This window comes from Pempheris klunzingeri, chromosome 1 (genome assembly GCF_042242105.1).
Source record: "Pempheris klunzingeri isolate RE-2024b chromosome 1, fPemKlu1.hap1, whole genome shotgun sequence".
NCBI lineage: Eukaryota > Metazoa > Chordata > Actinopteri > Acropomatiformes > Pempheridae > Pempheris > Pempheris klunzingeri.
In genome coordinates this window covers 36,166,445-36,189,008 of record NC_092012.1, presented here as the reverse complement: position 1 = coordinate 36,189,008, position 22,564 = coordinate 36,166,445, and the positions used below count along the sequence as shown (strand labels likewise).

The 22,564-nt window shown below is 47.6% G+C and overlaps 1 protein-coding gene across 1 annotated transcript; it reads right to left on the bottom strand.

Annotated features, from left to right (window-relative positions):
* Nucleotides 1-10: 10 nt before the first annotated feature.
* mmp2 (matrix metallopeptidase 2) lies at nt 11-13,024 on the bottom strand. Its single transcript, XM_070850736.1, has 13 exons — nt 12,724-13,024; nt 12,338-12,564; nt 11,389-11,537; nt 10,710-10,838; nt 10,011-10,184; nt 9,197-9,370; nt 8,344-8,517; nt 8,023-8,178; nt 7,770-7,896; nt 3,506-3,642; nt 2,872-3,031; nt 2,608-2,717; nt 11-1,113 (listed from the first exon to the last, which is right to left on the bottom strand). The coding sequence occupies exons 1-13, from the start codon at nt 12,877-12,879 to the stop codon at nt 1,010-1,012; spliced, it is 1,977 nt and encodes a 658-aa protein (XP_070706837.1). The 5' UTR covers nt 12,880-13,024; the 3' UTR covers nt 11-1,009.
* Nucleotides 13,025-22,564: the final 9,540 nt, after the last annotated feature.

The window sequence follows — 22,564 nt, the reverse complement described above, 5'->3', positions numbered from 1 at the left end:
CTGATCCACGTCATATTGACCATCTTTATTGACGACAGTAACAAAGTGCACAAGCATTAAAAGAACACAAAACACGATGACTGTATTGTTAAAACCCCAAGAGAGGAAAGAGAATATAAAAAGGTTATTAAACAAAACTACTGCGATACTCTTGTCATGATTTCCATCATGCAGCAAACCAATACAGCCAATGCAGAGGCAACCCGTGCCTTTAATCTCTCTGTTCCACCCGGAAGAGCGTGGAGTCGCCATGAGAATAACTTGGTCTCCGTGTGTAGTCCTATACAAAGTGCTAACCAGATGAAGAATAATGTGTGCCTGCCAGTACTACTTCCTGACATCCAGATGATACGAATATAAAATGTTGACTTATATCATTATATATAGGACTAAATGCAAAAAGCAATCTCTAAAGCACCATTTTCGGTCAAACACATTGTGCAAATTCATTTTTTCAAATGTATTGCACAACACTGAAACAAATTACTTCATTACAAGTGATACATTTATAAAACTGCACTCACACTGGACACAGAAGTCACTCTGAGCAAACACGAGTTCCTCACGTGGTGTAAAACAGTCTTTGAAAATGAAAACGGCAACATGTCACAGCACAGTAAAGCACTGCGTTCAATGCAGTGTGGACATACCTGATGTCGGAGATCTTCAAAAACAAACTCTAAAACAATAAAACGGGGCTACATGTTGTAATAAGTCTGCATCAGCATTACAATTAAAATGTCAACATCACACAGTAATATAGCAAATATCCAGTTGCCTACGTTCAGCCTGTGCATCAGGTCCCACGGTGCCTTTCTACAAAGCTGCAGGCTGCTGATACAGGCTGAGGGGACACGGCTCCCACAGAAGCGTGCAGACCTGCCAGGATAAAAACTTAGAACAGGGTGCACTGCGGCGACCGCGGGTTGTGCTCACTACTATGGCAAAGTCCTCATGAGGCCAGATGTCAGGGCAGCAATCAGCCAGTCATGAGACACTTTGGAGACGCTCAACAGCCGAGCCAGTCCTTTGTGATTTCACCCAACTTGACGATCTTCAAGCTGCTGTCTTCCAGTTTGAAATAGTGGTTACCTTTGAAGAAGTAGCTGTAATCTGTGAAGGACAAGCACAAAGCACACGTACACTTCCCATGTTAAATCAGCAGAGCAGAACAAGTCTGGAACCAGCACGTAATCACAGTAAACTAATCTAGTTTGTGTAAAAGCATCCAGGCTAACGGTCTCAGTCAAAGTGAGGAGGATTAAAGAGCCCGTCGGGCTCCGCTGAGGCCAGTGTGGAGCTGTGTCTGAGTCAGGCTGATCAGGAAGCGTACAGAGGCCCTCTGTGGAGGGACACAGGCTCTCTTTATGGGAATGTGTTGGTTCACCGTGTGGGGCAGGCTCGCTGATGCTGACAGCCGTGTGTGTGTCAGGAGAGCGGCCATGGAAAAACCCCCGGCAGCAACAAGCATGATCACAGCACCTGGAACCGCAGCGGTTCCAACCTTTAGTGTCGTGGTTAAAGTCGTATTTGACACCGTCCTGGTGTCTCTCAGTGAGATACAGCAGAGCCTCTGCCTGTCTGTCTGCTGTCTCCACAGGTGACTCCCTTTCTCCTTTTCTTGTCGTGCTGATGGACCAGAACGTCGGTCTGAAGACAGTGAAGGAGCACACAGAGCAGTGGCTACAGGCGAAGCACCACCAACACCACCAGACTGCCCCCGCCCCCCCCCAGGTCAAGGCCGAGGATCCTTTTTCTCTTTAGTGTCCATCCTCTGATTTACAGCCAGTGCAGTTTATGACTTGTCTGCTTTACTCTGCTGCCTTTGAGAAGCTCTTTGTACTGTGGACTGTGAGAACTGCCCCATATATCAGCTTTAGTATGTATCCTTACAGTGACCACTGCTGTTTATCACCTCACAGCTCTGTACACCCCTTCAGAGGGACTGGCTCACTGGTGTAGCTGCAAAAGATTAGTTAATCTCCGTATTGTCACAGACTCCACGATCACAGCAACAACACAGTCTGTCTCTGGGGTCAGCTGATCCAGATGAGCGGCTCGTTATCCGGCTTCTGATGAACCGATGGTTAGAATCAGGTGTGAAACATGCAGGCGGTGGGTGCCAGGAAACACTGCTCTGGAGCCCCCGTGAGGTTAACACGTTTTAGTACTGGATAGATCCCCATGACCTTCGGAGCAGACACTCACTGAGGTCTGACTGCTCACTGATGTGTATTCTGGTGCCCTTCCTGTAAAACCCCTCCCCACCATCCTCTGCTGTTCTGTCTGTTCAGTGCCCGCATGCTGGGGTAAGATGGTGACAACGGCCTGCTGCAGCCTCAGAGGCCCTGCTGCAGACGCCTGTTTTGTTGCGACGGCGCTGAAACCGGCTCTGCTCGGAAGATGCGGCTGACAATCTGGCTGGAGCGTGTGGTGAAGCTACCTGGGACAGGTTCCCAGTAAGATTAGCTATGTGTCATTTGTACCAAAGGTCCAGTCTATGAAAACTCCACTACAGTCAGGTTTAGTTCGTGCCTGCATAACTCGTGCTGCTCAAATGTCCCTTCTTCAAAACCACAAAGGATGTAAAAACAGAGATCTTATTACCAATGCCATTAAGACTGAAGGCAGAGTCGATGCCGTCTGGGATGCCATTCCAGGAATCAGCAATAAGTTTGGGGAAGCCAGCGTCCATTTTCTTCTTATCTTCATCGTATCTGTGCACACAGTAAACATGCGTTCTTTAAATGGTGCACGTTAGCTCACACCAAACACTAACGACAGCCAGACGTCGCTCAGCGCTGCAGCACCGGCGTGGGTGTGTCAGCTTTTAGCCTCAGACAGTGTTGTGCAGGCTTTGCTCCCGCTCACCTCCAGAATTTGTCCTCTGCAAACAGATAAGTCTTCCTGTTCTTCCTGAAGTTGAAGGCGGCGTCGATCTGCTGCAGGTCAGCGGGGAGGCCGATGCCGGAGAGCCTCTTGGGGTAGCCTTTCTCCAGCTGATCTGCTTTGTAGATAAACACCTCGTTGCCTGGGAGGGAGGAACAAGCAGAGAAGCAGAGCCATGGTGAAAAGGTAATTATGTTCACAGCTGTCTGATCAAGGTATCATTCCATATTCTTCCAAATCTAATAACCAGGTATATTATAGCATCAGTGTGAGATCACGGGTTAACCACTGTCCTCAAAGCTGGGACGAATGTATTATGTATATTTCATCAGTATTCAGGAAGCCTGTCATGTTGATAAAATGCAAAGAATGTAACATGAACCACTAATAACTATGGTGGATTATCTCAAGTGTCCCCGGAGAGCACACCGCACACCACAGTGCTCAGCCAACATTCCTGCTCCTCCTAATGTTTCAGTTCACAGAGACGCCCGCCCCTTAAGGGGGAGGCATCCCCCCGGCTCCAAGAGTGGAGACACCTCTTCATTACTCATGGAAGTGGACCTGCACTTCATTCAGATAACATCGTATATATAACGTCTTCTCTCCAGCATACCTGCGAAGAACACCGTCTTTTCCTCCACTGGGTTTTCGTAGGCAGCATCCACCTTGGCGGGCAGGTCTGGCCAGTAGGTGGCCACTAGCATGGGCCCGGTGGGTTTGCTTCTGAAGTTGACCGACCTGAACAGGAACCTGGCACAAAGAGAATGAGTGGGTGAGCGATTGTAAGGCCGATGAGCTGGAGATGAAGTGGGAGTGAGAGTGAAAGAGGGGCAGAGGAGGTGATGAGGAGGTGGGGGAGGTGTGTGTGTGTGTGTGTGTGTGTGTGTAAAAGGAGTTTTAGTGCAAGTGCTTCACTGGCCGAGCCAGCCACAATGGCCTGATTCATGAGCATCTGGTTCTCGTTAGGACTGAGGCTGCCGACGCCAGCGGAACAAGACCTATCTTGCCCGGATTTCCAATACACAGCTGCACAACAACGGCAGCTTCCCAAACTCTTTTCCACTGACCTATTTTTTAAAAAGAGAACATTCTGCCAGTTGCAGAAATTAGCTGCAATAATGATAAAGTGAAGATGAGAATAACATGTCCACAGTGTTGTATACATTAGCCAGGATGAAAGGAGGCACAGTTCGGTCTGAACTAACGTCTATAAATCACATCATTGTTCATGTGGATCTATTTCTTAAGTTCATGCAGTCTTCCAACAATATCCAGAGGGCTTTTCTGTATTTTCTTCCTGTCTCTATTCAATAAAAATCAAAAATGAATAAATGATGTGGTTAAAGGGACAGACTAACAGGGTAAACCATCGCTGAGACTTCAAACCTCCAAGTAGGTAATCCATTTATCCTGCATTTGTTGTTATCACAGTGATGTAGAGACTGTGTGCTAATGGAGGCTGGTGTTTAGGGTCTATACTATGTTAGGATGCAGCAGTGGCAGATATATCAGCAGCCGTGATGTTTACTAGAATGGACAAGTTGAGAGTCAGAACACTTAAAATCTGATGAAATCACAGCCCATTTCTGATACTGGTCCTACTGCACTGTGGCCAGCACTCAATATGTTCACATCCAGTCAGTACCTTTCTATGTGCTCACTTTTATTGGTGCTGTAGGTGTAATCCAGAGCAGTCACTGATAACAGCTGCTGTTCGCTGAGCCTGTTTTCAGGCTGTCAGAGATAGAAACACTGACACAAGCAGAACATTTCCGCCTGCTTCACATTAAAAGTGTTCACCTGGTGCAGCACAGGCTTTCTTTTATTGTGAAGCAGCCACAGGAAGCACGATGTGTCTGTCACAGCGGTCAGTACCGACCACAAATGATAACGCTCATCCAAAAAATTGTCAGCGGATGACTTTTAATCCTGCGAGAGAGTAAAGGAAGAGCAGCAGCAGCCTCCGTTAGAAGAGGAGAAATAAAGTGTGACTTTGTTTGGCTGCACTGTAAACCTATTAAACCACTGTTATGGCTGTCTGTGGCGTTCGTCCTCTCCTGTCTACGGCTCCGCCCAGGCCTCTGCACCCGATTAGTCCTGAATGAGGAGCACCTGGTCCAGGAGAGGAGGTGGATAAATGCAGAGGGCATGTCTGTGGGTTACAGACTGCTGGTCTTGCTGTTTCTGTGCCTGATGTGTACACACACACACACACACACATATATATATATATATATATATATATATATATATATATATATATATATATATATATATATATATATATGCCTGGAGGCTTAAGGAGAAGACAATTATAAAGTCTGTCTCATAGGAACACTGTGGCTGCCTGACTCATGAGGTCTGTTACTAGCTGTTAGCATGTAGTCGACAGAGGCTGCTGAGCCCACAGTCACTACACACACACACATATATATATATATATATATATATATATATATATATATATATATATATATATATATATATATATATATATATATATATATAGGTCTGTTACTAGCTGTTAGCATGTAGTCGACAGAGGCTGCTGAGCCCACAGTCACTACACACACACACATATATATATATATATATATATATATATATATATATATATATATATATATATATATATATATATATATATATATATATATATATATATATATATGTGTGTGTGTGTAGTGACTGTGGGCTCAGCAGCCTCTGTCGACTACATGCTAACAGCTAGTAACAGACCTCATGAGTCAGGCAGCCACAGTGTTCCTATGAGACAGACTTTATAATTGTCTTCTCCTTAAGCCTCCAGGCAGACAGTGAGTGCCACGAGCATTACTCACTGTATCATGTCAACATTTGTCCTCCACCATAAATACGCTGAGCCAGCAGATGAAGAGGCTTCCTGCTTTTACAATGGGAGCGTCAAGTTTGTCTCTGAAGCTCTACAGCTTACAATCCTGCCACAACAGGCAACTCATGAAGTGTGTGTGAAGGACAGAACCAGGATCAACTAATGTCTTCCTACTTCACGTTCACCTCACTCTTCCTCCTCGCCTTCCTTCAGTCAGGAGTCTTTTGTGCTTTGGCACAACTGCAGTTTAAGTTAATCACATCACCAGCACCCAGAGCCTCGTGTGGTTCCACAGGAGCTGCTGAGCTGCTGAACACGGCCAAACAAGACGCAAAATGACCTTTCAGAAAGTCAAAGAGTTCAGTAAATGCAATGCTGTAAATCTGTGAGCAACTTCCTGACTTAACTCCTGACAGACCAGTGCACTTTTCCTCACTGGGTGGAGACTATCAGCGTTTAGACGTGTTAAAACTGGCACAGCTGCAAACACCCAAAGATGATGAATATCATGGCCGCTGTTGAATGGCATATGATTGGTGTCTGTGAGCTACAATCACCGATCAGAAGTGCTCTGTCATTAGATTATCTGCTGGTTTTAGAGTTCTACATGAAGCTTTCTACGAAGAGAGACTGTTTCCAAAAGACAGAGAGCCACACAAGGTGAAAGTGATTCTGTACTAAAGCAGGACTGTGGCTGGTTTCTCCCACTTTCTAAGTCCGAGAGGAAAAGCAGGCGAGCTGAAAGACTACACTCTTTGGTACGGAGGTATGCTGGCCTGTTTGCTTTGGACACACTTCCAAAATGGCCAGGACGGATATGCACAGCTCTGCTAACCTAAAAAGTGTCGACGTTCAGCGCAGCCAGAAGCGTTAAGACATGAGAACTAACAAGGACGTTATTATTGTTCTTTCTCATTAGCTCCTCCCCCAGCACACTATTGTCTTTGCTCAAAGTGACTCTCAGGAGAATTTGTCTTTTAACAAACTTCAGCTGCTGCGATGAAAATGTTCACCTCCGGGGAAAAACCCTGACTCACAAAGACTGCTGACAAACCACAGCACTTCACGAGCCTCCTCCTCCACACGGGCGGCCAGAGGACGCAGTGAGCTTACAGGACTCAGGATTGAGTGGCGCCGGCAGAGGAGAGGACTGTAGCCTGTGTTTAGGGCTGATGATCGTCTCACTGCATGAGTAGAGGATTAGTCTGTTTTCTCCTCCTACTGACTGTCGCAGCATTAAACAAGCCTCTGAACCACAGTGCTCAAGTGGTGCAACATGAGAAACAATTATTAACTCAGACTGCTCATTGTTTGTGGGGAAATTAGTTTGAAATCCAACTTGTGCATTCTGCCTCATTTCATGTGCACCAGTCACAAAGGCTGGGGAGGATTTGGGGTTTAGCTTGTAGTTCTTCACATAGATCACTGACAGGAAATTCAACCAGACTTTAGTCTGGCCAAGAGAGGAGAGAGAGAATCAAACGTGGATTTAATGTTGCATTTCTGACTCAGAGAAAATGAAAGCGGCTAACAGACCCTCTGAGGACGGATGGATTCATTGTCAGCGCTCCTACTGCGCCTCATCTTTGTCTTCCAGGGACACTTTGCACAGTGTGGTTAGTGAATGAAGAACGTTTAACTTTCCTCCACGCTTCCTGCACCCAGAGCTTCCTGCTCATTTAGCAGCTAAAGTCTGAAGGAATGATGCATTCCTGGACCGAGGGCCGCTGGTCCTCTGTCAGAGCACCACGTTAATACTTTCATCCACGACAATCCGGCTCCTTCTGGATGAAGATGGGTGCAGATGCCAGTAACTAAAACACTTATAGACACACCTGAAGCTCTGGCCAAACCTACCCAATGGGAGCCCAGTGCATTCTGGGTGTTGTAGGTTTTCTACTTTTTGAGCAGACGAGTAGGACACAGCCCCTTCCTCAGATTCCTCTGGTCATGAAGCACCATGTCTTTCTACTAAAGACCTTCTACCAGCAGTGAAATACTGAATAATACTGTCTGGTCTGATTACCTGTCCTTGAAGAAGAAGGTCTCTCCTCTGATCTGTACCACAGCGTCAAAGACCACTGGCTCTGCACAGATGTCCATTGGAGTGACTGGACCCTGGGTTGGAGGCAAAGGCTTGTCTGTGGGCACACCTGTTCACCAGAGAGGACCAGAGTACTTCATCACACACTTCATTAATCTTTCCATGCTTCTTTTTGTTCTAACATGAAGCCTAATCCCCGTCCAGGAGACCAGCCAAACTTGACTTTTCTTCTCACCATAGAGCTCCTGGATGCCTTTGATGTCATCCTGAGAAAGTCTGAAGTCTTTAGTGTAAGTGTAAATGGGGGCCATCAGTGCCCCGGGGTCCTGAGAGTGCTCCAAGCCAAGGGCATGACCGAACTCATGGGCGGCCACCAGGAACAGACTGTAGCCTGGAAACACGCCACACAAGGAGGAAAGTTCACTGAGTCTTTGACAGGCCTCTACAGATTCAGACTGACTAACCAAACCTGACCCATGACTCTACTGCCTGCTCTCTGCCTGAAGTGACTGTCTAAACTCTCGTTGCTGCTGTTTTACACAAACACTTTTCATACCCTGGTCGGGACAGAAGCCCCATTTGCGGTCGTCGTCGTAGCTCTTGGTGGAAGCGCACCACATCTTGCCATCGCTGCGTCCAGATGAGGTGCACGAGTCGTAGGTGTCTCCCAGGAAGGTGAAGGGGAAGACGCAGGGGCTTCCCTCTGCGTTCCCTCCCACTGTTGACATGGCTGCAGGGAGCAACAAACAAAAGCTGAGCGTGAAAAGTGCAGATCACATCAGTCCACTGTCTCATGAACTCATTCTCCTGCCAACATGTTTCTTCACAGCACTTTGGTTTGTGCTTATTGTGAAGTGAGCCCAGATGATGCTGAAAACAGCACGATGAAAGCACTGGCACGACACACGCATCAATAACTAATCCACTGGGCGCACAACCAGAGAGCCCCCGCCCAAACTGATTTTCTTTCAAAGAGAGATCATTTTCAATCTGGCACGGTTTTGATGGGGTTTTTTATATATCATTTCCTATTCAGCACAAGCTATCGCACAAGGCTTTACAACAAAGCTCCATTCCCACTCAATTAGAAGCAGATGAAAGCTGCAGTGGTTGTAGATCTCCGTCTCCCCCCCCTCCACTACACTACCTCAACCCTTCAGCCCGGCCCACTGACAGAATGGAAAATAAGCCCTGCCACTGCACATTAAAATACTTCCACAGCCGAGCAGCAGACCACGAGCAGCACCGAAAACCCCAGCCGGAGCATTCCTGTGGGCCGACACACAGCAGGGCTCCGTACACTGCTCACTGAAACACAGAGTCAGTGAAGGCAGCACGGAACCCTGAAGCACACACACACACACACACACACACACACACACACACAGGTTTTACTTGACACCACCCACCAGTTTCAGGGCAGAACCCAAAGGTCTTGTCACGGTCATAGTCCTCCGTGGTGGCACACCAGCGGTACCCGTCATCCCTGCCTTCAGTGGTGCATCCGTCAAACTTCTGTTCTTGGAAGGTGAACGGGAATTTACACGGAGCGCCGTCTGCGTTTCCACCCAGGGTGAAAAGTACTGCGAAGCAAACACAAAGACTTGTTACAGAGAGATGCACAGCTCAGGGGTGCTAACATGCTCCCAGATAACAGTGTCCCATCATTACACATCCTACATGAGCACTGGAGGAGCCTTTGACAGGAGACAAAGGGGGGGCAGAGGAATCTGAATTCTAAATAGGTGGAATGAAACTTTTTTGCACAGACAGAAAAGCTTCACGGAGCAGACGGCTCCAGTACGAACTTGTGTTCTCATCATATAAAACAACTTTGTACATGTGTAGTTTGGCAGTGGGCTGCAGCAGACATGTGATCATGTTAGTACCATGGACAGCAGCATAACACAGATAAACAAAATGTTTAACAAAGCCCGCTGCTCTAAAGTGGGGCAGCGACTTGGGAAAGAAATATTCCAGAATTCCCTCCAAAAACAAAAACAACACTTTCCTGGCACAGCGTTCAACCTACTTTCTGTCTGTCCAAAAGCAGCAGAGCAGCTTTGAGTATAGCAACGATCTGATATGAAGAACGTGTAGAAGACACCGCTTCAGACTGTGGGGGCCCGACTGGGGTCATGAGGAGCCACAGAGCTACGGGTCCAAACGGGTCCTGGAGCAGAACGCCACAGTGTCATGTAAGGGACAACGGGACAGACTCACGTTCGTGGGGGCAGAAGCCATATTTGCCGTCCTCATCAAAGTTGTACGACGTTGAGCACCACAGGAAGCCGTCGTCGCGGCCCTGAGACGTACAGCTGTTGTACTCGGTGCCCATGAACAGGAAGGGGAACTTACAGAACTCTCCATCAGCATTGCCGAACTTCACCTTCACCACTGTTGGAAAGATGCACAGAAGAGGAGCTTTTACTAGACTGTCATCCAGCTGAGAGCCGCTCTGTCTTTAATACTGTGAGCTGTAGCAAATAGAACAAAACCTGCAAAAGCACTGATGCAATAAAAAAACAGTTCCTCCTCAGTGTCTTTGAGCCACGAGACAGAAAACAGGTTTCTAGATAACTTCAGACAAGAGGCTCTGAATAATGGAGACAAACTATCTGGGTCAGTGTGTGTAAATACTAACACAACATGATGAGAAGTGTGTGTGTGTTTAGCTTCCAGATGGCTGAGGTTTGTCACATCGAGTGCCAGAAAGTTCAAACTAAGTTAAGAAAATCAAAGTATGTGTAAGTCCGACGTACTGTGGTGGTTAATGACACGTCACCTGCAGAGGGAGATCAGGTTTGTCCTGATTCACAGACGGTCTAAATGCACCTTCATGCAGCTTCACACATTAAACTCTTACTGCACGTTTGACCACTAGTGGAGCTTTTGAGCTCGCTCCTGGTCTTCCTCCTGTACCTTGGCCGTCTCCCAGCGTCCACTGCTCATCATCGTCAAAGTGGGAGTCTCCCCCGATTCCAGGCCCCGGAGCGAAGGCGTGAGCCAAGAGGCCGTCTTTGCCGTCGAAGGGGTAACCATCTCCGTGCTCTGTCGATGACATCATTCAGCACTTCAACGCCTACATTAACACTTCAGGACAAACATCAGCAGCCACAAGTTAGTTTGGACTCAAAGCATCGGCCTGACAAAGCTGACCGAACACTAAAACATCCCACTGCTGTACTGCTGGATGCTCCTGCTCTAGTCAGTGTCCCTCTGTAATAACCACACACTGTGACACTGAGGAAGTATTAAATGAAGGACTGGAAGGACCCGTGTGAACCGCAGCTACCTTCGTGTCATGCAGCCTTCCTGAAACACATGTTGGAGAGGCTGAAACAACATGTGGGTAACTGCTCCTGCACCGCTAGTCAGCAAGGAGGCGGACGCTTGTGTTTATCCTCTCTGAGGAGGACTGGAGCCATTAAAGCCCCAGAGACAAGACAAACGGGACGCTTCAGTCAGCAGCTCTTTGGACGGAGACACTGTGGCTCAGGTGTGGTCACCTGCTCACAGGCTGACCAGGCTGACCAGGTCACAGCGGAGTAAAACTGGCTCTGTGTGCTGTCTGCTGTCTATTCATGTGTGCATGAGTTACCGTTGCGACCGAAATTGATCATGATGTCGGCCTCCCCGTCCATGAGGCGGGCGAACGTGAGGGGGGTGACGTCACTCCAGACTTTGAAGGCTCTGAAGAAAGCATCGTTTATGACTTCCTCGTCCAGGTCAGGAGTGTATCCCAGGATCCTGCAGGGTGATGAAAGCACGTCAGAAACACACTGTGTGTGTGTGTGTGTGTGTGTGTGTGTGTGTGTGTGTGTGTGTGTGTGCTCGGTGGCTCTTCAGTGTCATGTTTGGAAAGCATGTAGAAATATCACTAAATAATCTGCCCTCTCTGTTTGAGGCCGTAGAAAAGAGTGAAGCAGAGTGAAGCATGTGGTGGAAATGCCTCCTGAGGCCACAGGGTGAGGGTTAGGGCTGACAGCCGCCCTGAATCCACTCTGAGATCTGCTGCTTGTTATTGTGTTTGGCTCACAGCCGGCCGAACAGACTCAGAGGCAGACGGCTGGAATGACACAAATAAAGCAGCCGCACATTGTTGTAAACCTCAAACAGAACGAAAACAACAGAGCTGACACACACTGTGGGAACGCTGCTGCCAGCAACACACAGGACGCACGGACGGGGGTGGGTGGACAGGACGGGGGGTCAGGCGGGGCCCAGCTGGCTTTGTACTTATATGTTTGTGCACTTATCAAACTGTGGTGTCACTCTGTCCGTGCTGCCTTCAGGGCTGTGGCTGGGTGACGTCACACACGGTGTCCCACAGAGGGACATGTAGTGCTCCTAAAGGAACTTCAGCTGGAGGCCCAGCTGTGGTGTTACTACACCCCACCTTCCCGTTCCCGTGGCCTAAATCCTCCTTGATGTTTCACTAATCCAGGCTCAGAGTGAACCCTGGCCCCCTCCCTGACTAAAACAGCCCCTGCATAACACAGCTGCGCGTGCAGGACGAGCGGGGGCACAGCCGAAGCTGGCGTCCTGACCTGTACGTGATGTCTTTCTTCTGCCACATGGGCTTCCTGTGGAAGAAGTTGTAGTTGGCCACATCTGGGACGCCACAGCGGGGCTTCTTCATGATCTCCACGGTTTTGGCATCAATCTCTCCAGTTTCTTGCAGAGAGAAGAACTTTTGCATTTTCTTCAGAGTGTCCTTGAGCACCATAAGGTTACATCTGTCTTGTGGACATCCATAAAACTTATTCAGATAGTGCTGGAGGAGAAACACAGACAGGAAAAGTATTTCTATGGAATTAATGCAATAAGTCAACAAGAAAAGTCGAAAGTAAGGCAGACAGCAGCAGTGATAGTGAGGAGAACACAGTGTTACTTCACAGCTGACTAACTCCATGAAAAACAGCCTGAAACTCACCAGAGCCACTTCTTTGTCTGCCCTGGGGGTGGTGTCGTCTCCGGGAAAGCGGATAATGGGCGAAGGGGCAGCAGAAGCTGCTCGAAAGGCGACGAAGAGAACCAAAAACAGTCTGAGAACCGTCCGACCACGGCCGGACACCGTGGCAGAGCTCATTTTGCAGCAGATCTCAGAGTCCTGGCGCGCTGAACCGTCCGCTCCGTCCTCTCAGCCGTCTGCTCCTCTGCTGCGCTTTTTTTCTCCTTAACGGGACATCCTGCACCTCGGCTCCAGCAACTTTCTCAGTTCTGCTTGCACAGGCACTTTTTCCCCGACAGCTTTCTGCGCAGTCTCCAGGCTGAGGAAGATGCTTTCAGGCTGACTCACACGTTTGACTCCTCAGTCAGCCCGGCCTGGGGGGGCAGAGACCCGGGGGGGCAGAGGGCACAGCTGGCTGCACATGCAGGATGGAAACAGAGCAGTGATCCTGACCGGAAACATCATCCACACACACTGATTCCTGCAGGTGGTGTAAAGTCCTGCTGCTGCACAGGTGAAGCAGCAGGCTGCACAGGGCTGTACTGTATATACACATATATATTATATATATATTCTATATATAATCATATATACTCTACATATATATTATATACATATATATTCTATGTATATATATAATCATATATACTTTACATATAATCATATATATTCTACATATATTCTAGATTCTCACTGTTAAAGAAGGTGGAAGCAGGAGGTTAAATTAATGAATTGTTTTGTTCTGGGCCTCAGTTTTGTCACACCATCAAGAATTAGTGTGTGTGTATGTGTGTGTGTCTTTACAGGTTATTTAACACACCAGGAAAACAGGTCCTTACTATATTATTAGATTATTACTTATAAATATGTATGTCTCCACCGTTGCTGATTATTCCTCCTCACAGTGAACACGGTGGGTTTTGGTCATTGGACATTTTCTGCATCGTCACATGAAAGATTCTGTTTGATTATAGAGATGATTAATCATCAGATCATCTGTAGATGGAGACAGAACATCACTGAGTGTTTGAAGGTCTTTTCCACTAAACAGGCTGCTGCTTATTTCAAATGCTCTGCTGCCATCTGGTGGCTGAATGTCCTCAGTGTCAGACTGAGGGGCCACAGGAAGAACATTATTGATGATGAAACCATCAAAACATTCAAATCATCTAAAACACACACATCACAAACTCATAAACACTGGACAGCAGGAGGTGAAACACAGGCCGGTGGGAATAAATGTGTCTTTAGCTGAGAAGGATGGGGGTCCCACAGGGTCTGAGCCTCCCCCCCCACCTTTAGAGCAGCCACAAACCCAGAGATGCTGACTCAGACCTTTCTCATGTGGAGGTTCTGCACCATTAATTACATGAAATCTAAATGAGAAACTAAAACTGAAGAGATTTCAGAGGCTCAACTTGTGCTCTTCAGCTTGGAGATGAAATGTCACCCTGAAGGTGACAAAGAGGAGGAGGAGGAGGAGGAGAAGGAGGAGGAGGAGGAGAAGGAGGAGGAGGAGGAGGAAGTGTTCAGGCCGTAAATATCTGCAGAAGTTATTCCAGTTGCTGCGATGCACCGAGTGTCTTAGGCTCATTAGTGTACCTGGTTTTCATATTTATTTTATTAATTGTCTGCCTACCTGCCTGTCTGCCTGCCTGTCTGCCTGCCTGTCTGCCTGCCTGCCTGCCTGCCTGTCTGCCTGCCTGCCTGTCTGCCTGTCTGCCTGCCTGCCTGCCTGTCTGCCTGCCTATCTGTCTGTCCATCTCACTGCCTGCCTGCCTGAGGGAGTGTCAGCGCCCTCTGGTGGCAGGCGGAGGTGCAGCAGCCTGTCCCGAGGCCTTGGAGCCTCTCCTCCTCTTCCTCGTGGTCTGCAGCATAGATTCAGGACTTAGTCTAAGTGTGTGTGACATGTCTTTGTTTCCGCTCTCGTGTGCTGCTCGGAGTAATCCACTGTGACTCTTTAATGGAGAAAGCTGGGGGACTTCTTTCGCAGAGACGTCTGACAGATGGATCGCTCACAAACAGGATTCTGTGGTATATCTAGCAGAGCAATTTCCCCTCCCTTTAGCCAGAGCACAGTTAATTTTTCATAGCCGAGGCTGCTGTTGGTGGTTGCGGAGTGAATTTAACATCCATTTGCCAACAATATCCAGGGCCTGTCACTTTGGAGCAGAAGCTTTATTTCATGCACTGATACATGCTGCCTCCTCCTGCAGCTGACACGCTCCCAGTGATCTCTGGCTGGGCCGCCGACACAATGGCTGCCTATTAAACGTACACAGTGTGCCTCTCCACTTAGAAAACGCTGAGGTGTGAGAAGTTGAGCCACAGCTACAGTAATTGAACGCCTTTGTGCATATGAATGCAATTTTGCAGGCGAAAGTGGCATGAAGAGATTGAGATGATAAGGTTTGATTTGCATGTAAATTGTTTTCTTTTTTGCCTCCCTTGAACGCTTAAGCTTCGCCGAGATGGAAGCTCCTCACAGAGTGTGTGAGTGTGTGTGTGTGTGTGTGTGTTTTGATGAAATAGTGTCTTTAGAAATGTGTTGCTGTTGATTGTGAGTGCGTCTCTTCCACTTGTATTTGTTTGCTGCTGAGACGGCTCATTTAAACACAATCATGGCTTCATGCTTTACACTGGTTCTGCTGATTTGTCCCCCAGCGTTTACACTGCAGCAAATAAATCACACGTGTCCCCTTTGTTACGGACAGTTTCTGTTTAGTCTGACTGACCATCAGGGACTTCTACATGTGACACACATGCGACTTAATGCAGCGCTGCAATATGTCTGCTCTGGTCCTCCACCGCACAGACTCGTGTCATTAATTATGAGGATGAGTGGCTTCCTCCGGCGTGCCAGCGCGGCCTCCTCGTGCGACCGGGAACGGGACATTCTGGACACGAAGGCCAGGCGTATCATGGCTCTCCAGCTGGCTCCAGATCTTCAGGCCCACTGATTGACCCCCGTCCAGCTGAACAGCTCGCAGGCCTGGATGTCACCCTCCCGCCTCACCCTGGTCCTCTGGCTCCGCACAGACTCTCTGATGGGTCATCAAACCAAACTGCCTGCGAGGCTGGCGAGCACCAAGGTCATGAATGACAAATATCACGGTCCCACGGCTGCTCCTGTCCTCTCCTCCCCCTCCAGCCCGGTCCAGGCCCCGGCTCACAGTCGGACTGACGCTGAGCGGTTTGGAATCAGTCTGTCGGCTGTGTTTGCTTTCTGTGCTCTGCGGGAGTAATCAGGCGATGGTTGCTGAGTGAATGAATGCAGCAACAGCCCTGTCAATAAATCTGTTTCAAGATAACTTAATTTGGCTAAGCGCTGTGTTACAGAGTGCTGTGACACACATTATATCACTGGGTTTGAAACATTCTGATGATGAATTATTGAACATAAATCCATTATCTTGAACATATTTTATTTATGACGGCACCAAGACACTGGAGGACTTTAACACTGCAGGCTAATTATTGTTCCACATTGTGTCACCGCTGCTTCTCTCAGAGCAAACTGCAATGAATCAAAGAGCCGCGAGTTTTGATTGACGCTCTGTGTGTGCACCAGGCCCAAAGCGACATTAGCCGAATTGCTTTATTTAATGCTTTCTCCCTCATTCTGTTTCACTTTTAGCACGCCTTGTAAACACTGATGCAATAATGCATTCCATTATACAGAGGGGAGCGGAGCAGTGTCTCCCGTGGCTCCTCTCCATCTCAATAATAGGTCAACAGCTGTATTTAAAAAATTAATCACATTCTTGGCAGTTGCAAAGGTTAGCCGCAACGCTCTGAGATGCAATATTGGAAGCTCAGATCAGCGGCAAATCTCTGCGGAGATGAGGAAGAGCTGCCTTTGATGAGTACAGCATGTAAATGATTTGTGTGTGTTTATAGGACACGGGGCTGGCCCTGCCTCACTCCAAGACAGCAGCGTCGGCTCCACTCTGTGGCAGAGCCTGGCAACAGCACATGGAGAGGAGCAGCCCCCCCCCCGCCCTCCCCGAACAGGCAGCACTTCACAGTTTGTTCTCTCTTTCAGCTCAGTGCTTCTCTTTCCCGTCCGTCTCTGACTGTGCTCCTGTTCACCCAGGACTCCTCCTAATAACGTACTTTCCCAAACATCCTCAGGACTCTCTGCTTTAATGGGAGCTGATTGTTTGTGTTTGCTGATGGAGACATCTTTGGCCTGTTAGTCTGATCTCCTAAGAAATTCAAATATTGATGCCTTTCTCACATCAAAAACAAACGATATCCTGAGGTACGGGGGCACGCACATGAAATATGGATGTCTGCCTTGGATTGCTTTTAGTAATTCTGAAATATTCACTGTGGTATTTGTGGAGCTGCGTGCGTGGCTCTGGCTGTTGTGTCAGACTGACACTGCTAGATGAATTTTTCAGCAGGGATCTGATTTGGCCGTCACAGTAAGTGGATAGCCTTGATTAGTCAGGAGCATTGTTACCTGGATTGGTGGATGAAAATGAAACGGTGCATGATGCAAGTGAGTGAAAGCAGCGTTGAAATGCTGCCGTCTGTCTGTCTGACTGTCTGTCTGTCTGTCTGCCTGTCTGTCTGCCTCTGAGAGCTGTGGAGCACATTAGCTGTTATGTTGTTCAGAGGCGTCAGTCTGTCTGCGAGTGGCTCTTAGCTGATGAATTAGTAACTCCCTGCCATGATTATCACTTCACCCCGGCGTTGGCCCCTTATCTGGAAATAGTCTGGCTTATAATCTGAGGCACCCACCTCAGCAACAGTTCATATATTAACACCATTTTCTCGTGCTAATGGTGATATTTTCCCCCCTCGGAGTGTAATTAGCAATGAAAAACAATCAGAAGATAAGTAATCGTCCATTAAAAGAGAATGAGAATAGTGTTTCCAAAACAACGGAGCTCCTTTGGGAAATCACATTCACTGTCGTCTCCTTTCACTCATTAAAAGTAGAGGACGATGGCAGCATCCTTCCTGGCTGCTGTAAAACTGTTGGACACGTTTCAGAGCCAGGCAGCCGCGCTTTCAAACCTTCATTTCAACGGAACAAAGCCGAGTGTGTTTGGGGAAGATGCGGCACCGTCGGCCAGGTGAGGGCCCCCGTCGCTCAGGGAGAGTGTAACTCAGCCAGGCAAGCAGCTTTAATCTGATCTGATCACACAAACTGACTAACAGGGGGAATTTGATTTGATTTGATGTGTATCTTTTGGCATCTCTACTTTACATAAAACAGCAATTTTCAGCAGCTGGACTTCATTTTTTTCTCCGGCTTTTATCTCCATAAGTCACTTTTGAAGTGGCTCAAACAAATCCCCACTGCCACCTCGCTGAACCCGCTTCCTGGAAGATAACAGTAATGCCTTTAAAGCCCAGCAGCTCATTCATGGTTACGGTTTGGGCCCGCCGTCACAAATTCCAGACAAAAGTGAATTTCCTATTCCCTGTCAATAACAAGCTCGGTGTCACCTCTGAGGGCGAGGGAGCATGATTCAATAAAGTTTTCTCTTTTTTCTCTCTGACCCTTGCTCACCCTGTTGGTAACAGAGTTGGATTACAGTGTTTTTCCTCTGGTAAAAACCCCGCAGGCTTCCCAGAAACAAACCACACTGACTGCGAGAGTCTGATACTGAAGCTTTTTCCTCTGGTGAAATACACATTTTAGGTTCATCTGCTTCCTAAAGAGACCATAAACAGAAAAAACAACATATCTGCAGCGTTGGCTGGTCACATGATCAGTAACCAGTAACCACTCAGTCATGTTGGGACACCTTCATAACAGCAGTGGAGTTCTTCCTTTTTCTTTTTCTTGTCTGAGCTCACAACACAAGGTCGTCACGGAGAACCAAAACTAAACTGAAGACTAAAACCAGCCGTGAAGAGTCATTTAGGTGACCTGAACCAAACTGAAATGACATTTGTGTTCTCACCAAAGTGACTAAAGTCAAATGAAGTGCTTATTTCCATGTTTGTGGGTCAGGTGAGTGGACGGGAGAGGCCTGGGGAGGCGCTGCTGCGTCTGTGCACAGGACTGACAGGCTGCTGCCTTCACTGACTGATTGACTGGTTGGATGGAAAACCAACTGTGGACTTCTTCACCCCCCAGATTAGAATAGAAACACTTAACTAAGAAAAGCATCTTAAAGTAATTGTAACTAAAGTGAATCCTGCACCCCCTCTGGTACTCTAAAATGGACTTTGTGTTTCTGAGCCCTGGTGATGGCGTGTGGATGAAGACAGCTCTGTTGTGAGGTGCTGATGTGTGAGCCAGTGTTCTGGCTGTGGAAGCTGTGCCTCCTCTTATTGCTGCTACCTGTGATCTGAGCGTTGCAGGGCCGCGTCTGCAGCCCACAGGCCCCCTGTGTTTCCAGCACCGGATAGCAGGCACGCCGCCGCCGCCGCCGTCCACGTTGGCAGGATATTGAAAAAGACCTTTTGTCAGGAAGCTGAGGCCCCGTGGCCTTTGGGGAGCAGCGATCGTGCTGCTCCAAATGACCATATCGCCTTTCCCTCTTGGTCCTAATAAACAACAAAGTCAGGCGCCTGATGGGTGACGCTCATGCAGCCGGCCGCTGCTTACCTTCACACAGGGGGCAAAAAGCAGAGTAATCTCCTGGTGGCTGTTTGATTTTCCACCAGAGGGTATTTATTGCTGCATCAAATAATATATAACAGGTGGCAGGCGGTAACACATCTCCCTGAGTGCATTGTGTTTGCAGCATGGAAATGTGACTAGAAATGAGTGAATGCACAGGGAAGCCCTGCTGCTATTACTATGCAGCCCAGATAGATGGCTTACATTTAATTTATGAAATATTCCCCGTAGAACCATTTTTATTACGGGGGATCTCTCGGTAGGAATATTTGGCCTATAAAGAAATTAACTTTGTCTCTTTGCTAAGTACACCAATGCATCAAGCCATTATCTGCGTGATAGATGAATCGTATTTGATATTATGCAAGACAAATGTATTCATATTGCATATTTTTCTAATTTTTCCTGTCCGACCATCTGTGTGTGTTACGTCTGACCAAGATTAATCCGCTGATCCTGTTGGGATGGAGGGCAGGTGTTTTTTCAGTAAGTAACAGCTGATATCAGAAGCATAATCCACCACGTTATAGCTCAGATCTTTGTAAAGTATCAGGGACAGTGATTTCCACAACTGGGGCATATTGAGAGCTGATTTGTTCTGTATTTATTGTGTGTGTGTGTGTGTGTGTGTGTGTGTGTGGGCAGACCATGATCAGTGCTGTGCAGAGCCTTGTGAATATCAGTGACATATGAAATAGTGCTTTGTGTCCTTGGATCAGCGGCTAAATCATTTAAGCAGAATGACCCTTGACTGGATTAGAGGGGGGGGTGAATCGGGGGGTACTGCGACCCGTTTGGACGGAGACACGGAGGGCAAAGGTCGCCCTTCGCCGTGGTCGCTGTTGACCTAAATTCCATCCATCCTATTTTTCCAGGGAAGTGCAGCACTTGGCCTCACATTGGGCTCCGTCTCTCGCTGAGCTGTGACTGAAGTCAGATGATGATTTACAGAGACAACACTCAGCCTGTTCCAGCCTCTGTCTTACACGTGCCCTCCTAAATTCACTTATGTAGAATACTTGTCTTTCCCAAGGCGTTAGACAGGACGAGTGGATGCGCAGACAGATTGCAAACTAGTGTTAATGATCGGCCTGTCAGGCAGAATCTGTATTACTTAATCTCCTGGCCCTGCTCTACATGATCAAAGCTATGCAAATGCGGTGGGGTATTGATTTCTCCAGCAGCCCTGCTCTTCCATTACTCCTCTTACTGCTGCGTACAGTTTCCATCCACATCTCCAACCCCACAGCTGCTGTCATCGTGGAGCTACGAGGCTGCTCGTTTCTACGCTTTACCTCATGCTGACGGCCGGAATTTGCAACAAAATACAAGTGACGACTTCTTATGTGGCGTTTCTTCTGTGATCACTGTGCCTGTTATACACACTCCTTTTGCAAAATGGAGTATTCGTTTTAAATCTCTGTATCTCATTGCAGATATGAAACCTGTCAATTGGAGATCAGGAGATTAGAGTATACAGAGCTGAAACAGATGGTTTGCTCTGATGAGTCCTGAATGCTAATCCTGTGAACCTCTCAGTGAGCCAGCAGTGACTGACACATGATGACCTATTGTAAAAGTTATACACGGGTCTGTGCGATGCAGATCGTCACCTGACAGGAGGGACACGACGACAGGACAGTATAGAGAGGGAACTGCAATTGATGCTGCTTTGATCAGAAATGTGTCTGAGTTTGGTTAAATTCTTGTTTCTGTTCATGAGGAACGTTACTGGACAGCAGTGAAACCCATTTAAAGTCTCATTCCTGAAATGTGAGCAGCCGCGGTGAACTCTCTGTCACAATGAAACACGGTGATTAAGACCGCCAGTGGGAGATGAAAATGAATCCTTCAGCTCTGCAGAGGTGCTGTGTGGAACAGTCACAGGTCACCCTCCAGGCGCTGCCGCTTGCAAAGTAATTCATCCAGCACATTATCCCAATAATGATGAATTTCAGGCATTATGAATCGGGATGTTTCCTCACACAAGACTTTAAATGATATTCAGGTAAAAGGTCTCAGGATCATTTGCCTTTCTTTAATTTCTCACCACACTCGAGCCGTTGCTTTAATCTTCACTCCAACAGGCCTTTGTCTTTTAATTTATGCCATCAGCAATTCACCATCGTAGCTTCTCTTGATTTTTACCTGCTAACTTAAAAGTCACTAATGAAACCTGTGCTCCTGGAGCCTGGTTGACCACTAGGGGACAGCAGAAACAAGCTGTGACCACATCACCACCAGTTGATGAGACAAACTTTGTACCCGCTGTATATGATGTGTAAGTCCAGAGTTGTCTTTGTTTCACCTCCTGACGGCTCTTCAGCTGCTCAATGTGTTCACCAGCCGAGCGCTCACGGTGTCTGTCTGCTGTGTGGTGCTGGACAGGTTTTTACAGGAGTAATCACTTTAATAATGTCATTCTCCCAAATAAAGTATTGTCCACATCTTAAATTTGGGTTTCTAACAGTAAGGTATACCTGGTGGAATATAATCTCCTGTATGCCAGTGATCTCCGTGTGTATGTGATGTGCTGTGTGTGAACGCTGAACACTCTTTAAAACTGAGTCGTTTCCATTCATGAGAGATTTCTTCAGTGCACTTCATCCCATCCTCTGTTGCACGAGGCGTGATTCATTTCCAGTTGTTGTGTGCATGCAGAAGGAACACCAGAGGTGATTTATTGTCCGCAATTTGCAAATGTTAGGCTGCCTATCAGAACAGCCCGTTGTTCACTTTGCAGCAGATTGATGGTATTTTACTGGTAGAACTGTGAGTTCAGACAAAGGCAGACTAAAAGCACCTATCATGTAACTCTGCCGTTTATTGGTCCCGTATGATTGTGGGCCTGAAATCTTTTCAGCAGTGCTGTCTGCTCAGCTCACACCCAGATAGTGCTGCGCTTGTGTGTGTATGGCACCCTTCAGTTTTCTAATTGATGACTACTGGGTGCAGTCCGACGGAAGCAGTCTGCTGGCAAACACACGGGAGGAAACCACTGCCAAGACAGCGTTTCTATCAGATTGCTCTTTGAACTTGAAGCTCGTGAGCTGCTGACAAACTCAGACTCTGCGTGGCGGCGTACTGCAGTGCCCCTCGCCTTCCTTCCTCTGCTCAATCCCTGAGACCCTGTGGAATCTACAAAGTCAACATTAGAGTCTAAAGAAGGGAAATATCCTGCTGTTTTTCCCTCACAAATGTGTGCAATCTCTGGCGCGCTGTGATTCTGACTTA

What these genes read in the sequence shown, in the direction of transcription:
- mmp2 (XM_070850736.1), bottom strand. Translation starts at nt 12,879, where the DNA reads ATGAGCTCTGCCACGGTGTCCGGCCGTGGTCGGACGGTTCTCAGACTG. An exon ending in CAGACAAAGAAGTGGCTCTG is followed by an intron (nt 12,565 to 12,723) that starts GTGAGTTTCAGG and finishes TTTCTCCTCCAG; the next exon opens with CACTATCTGAATAAGTTTTA. An exon ending in CTTCAGTCTTAATGGCATTG is followed by an intron (nt 1,114 to 2,607) that starts GTAATAAGATCT and finishes TGTCCTTCACAG; the next exon opens with ATTACAGCTACTTCTTCAAA.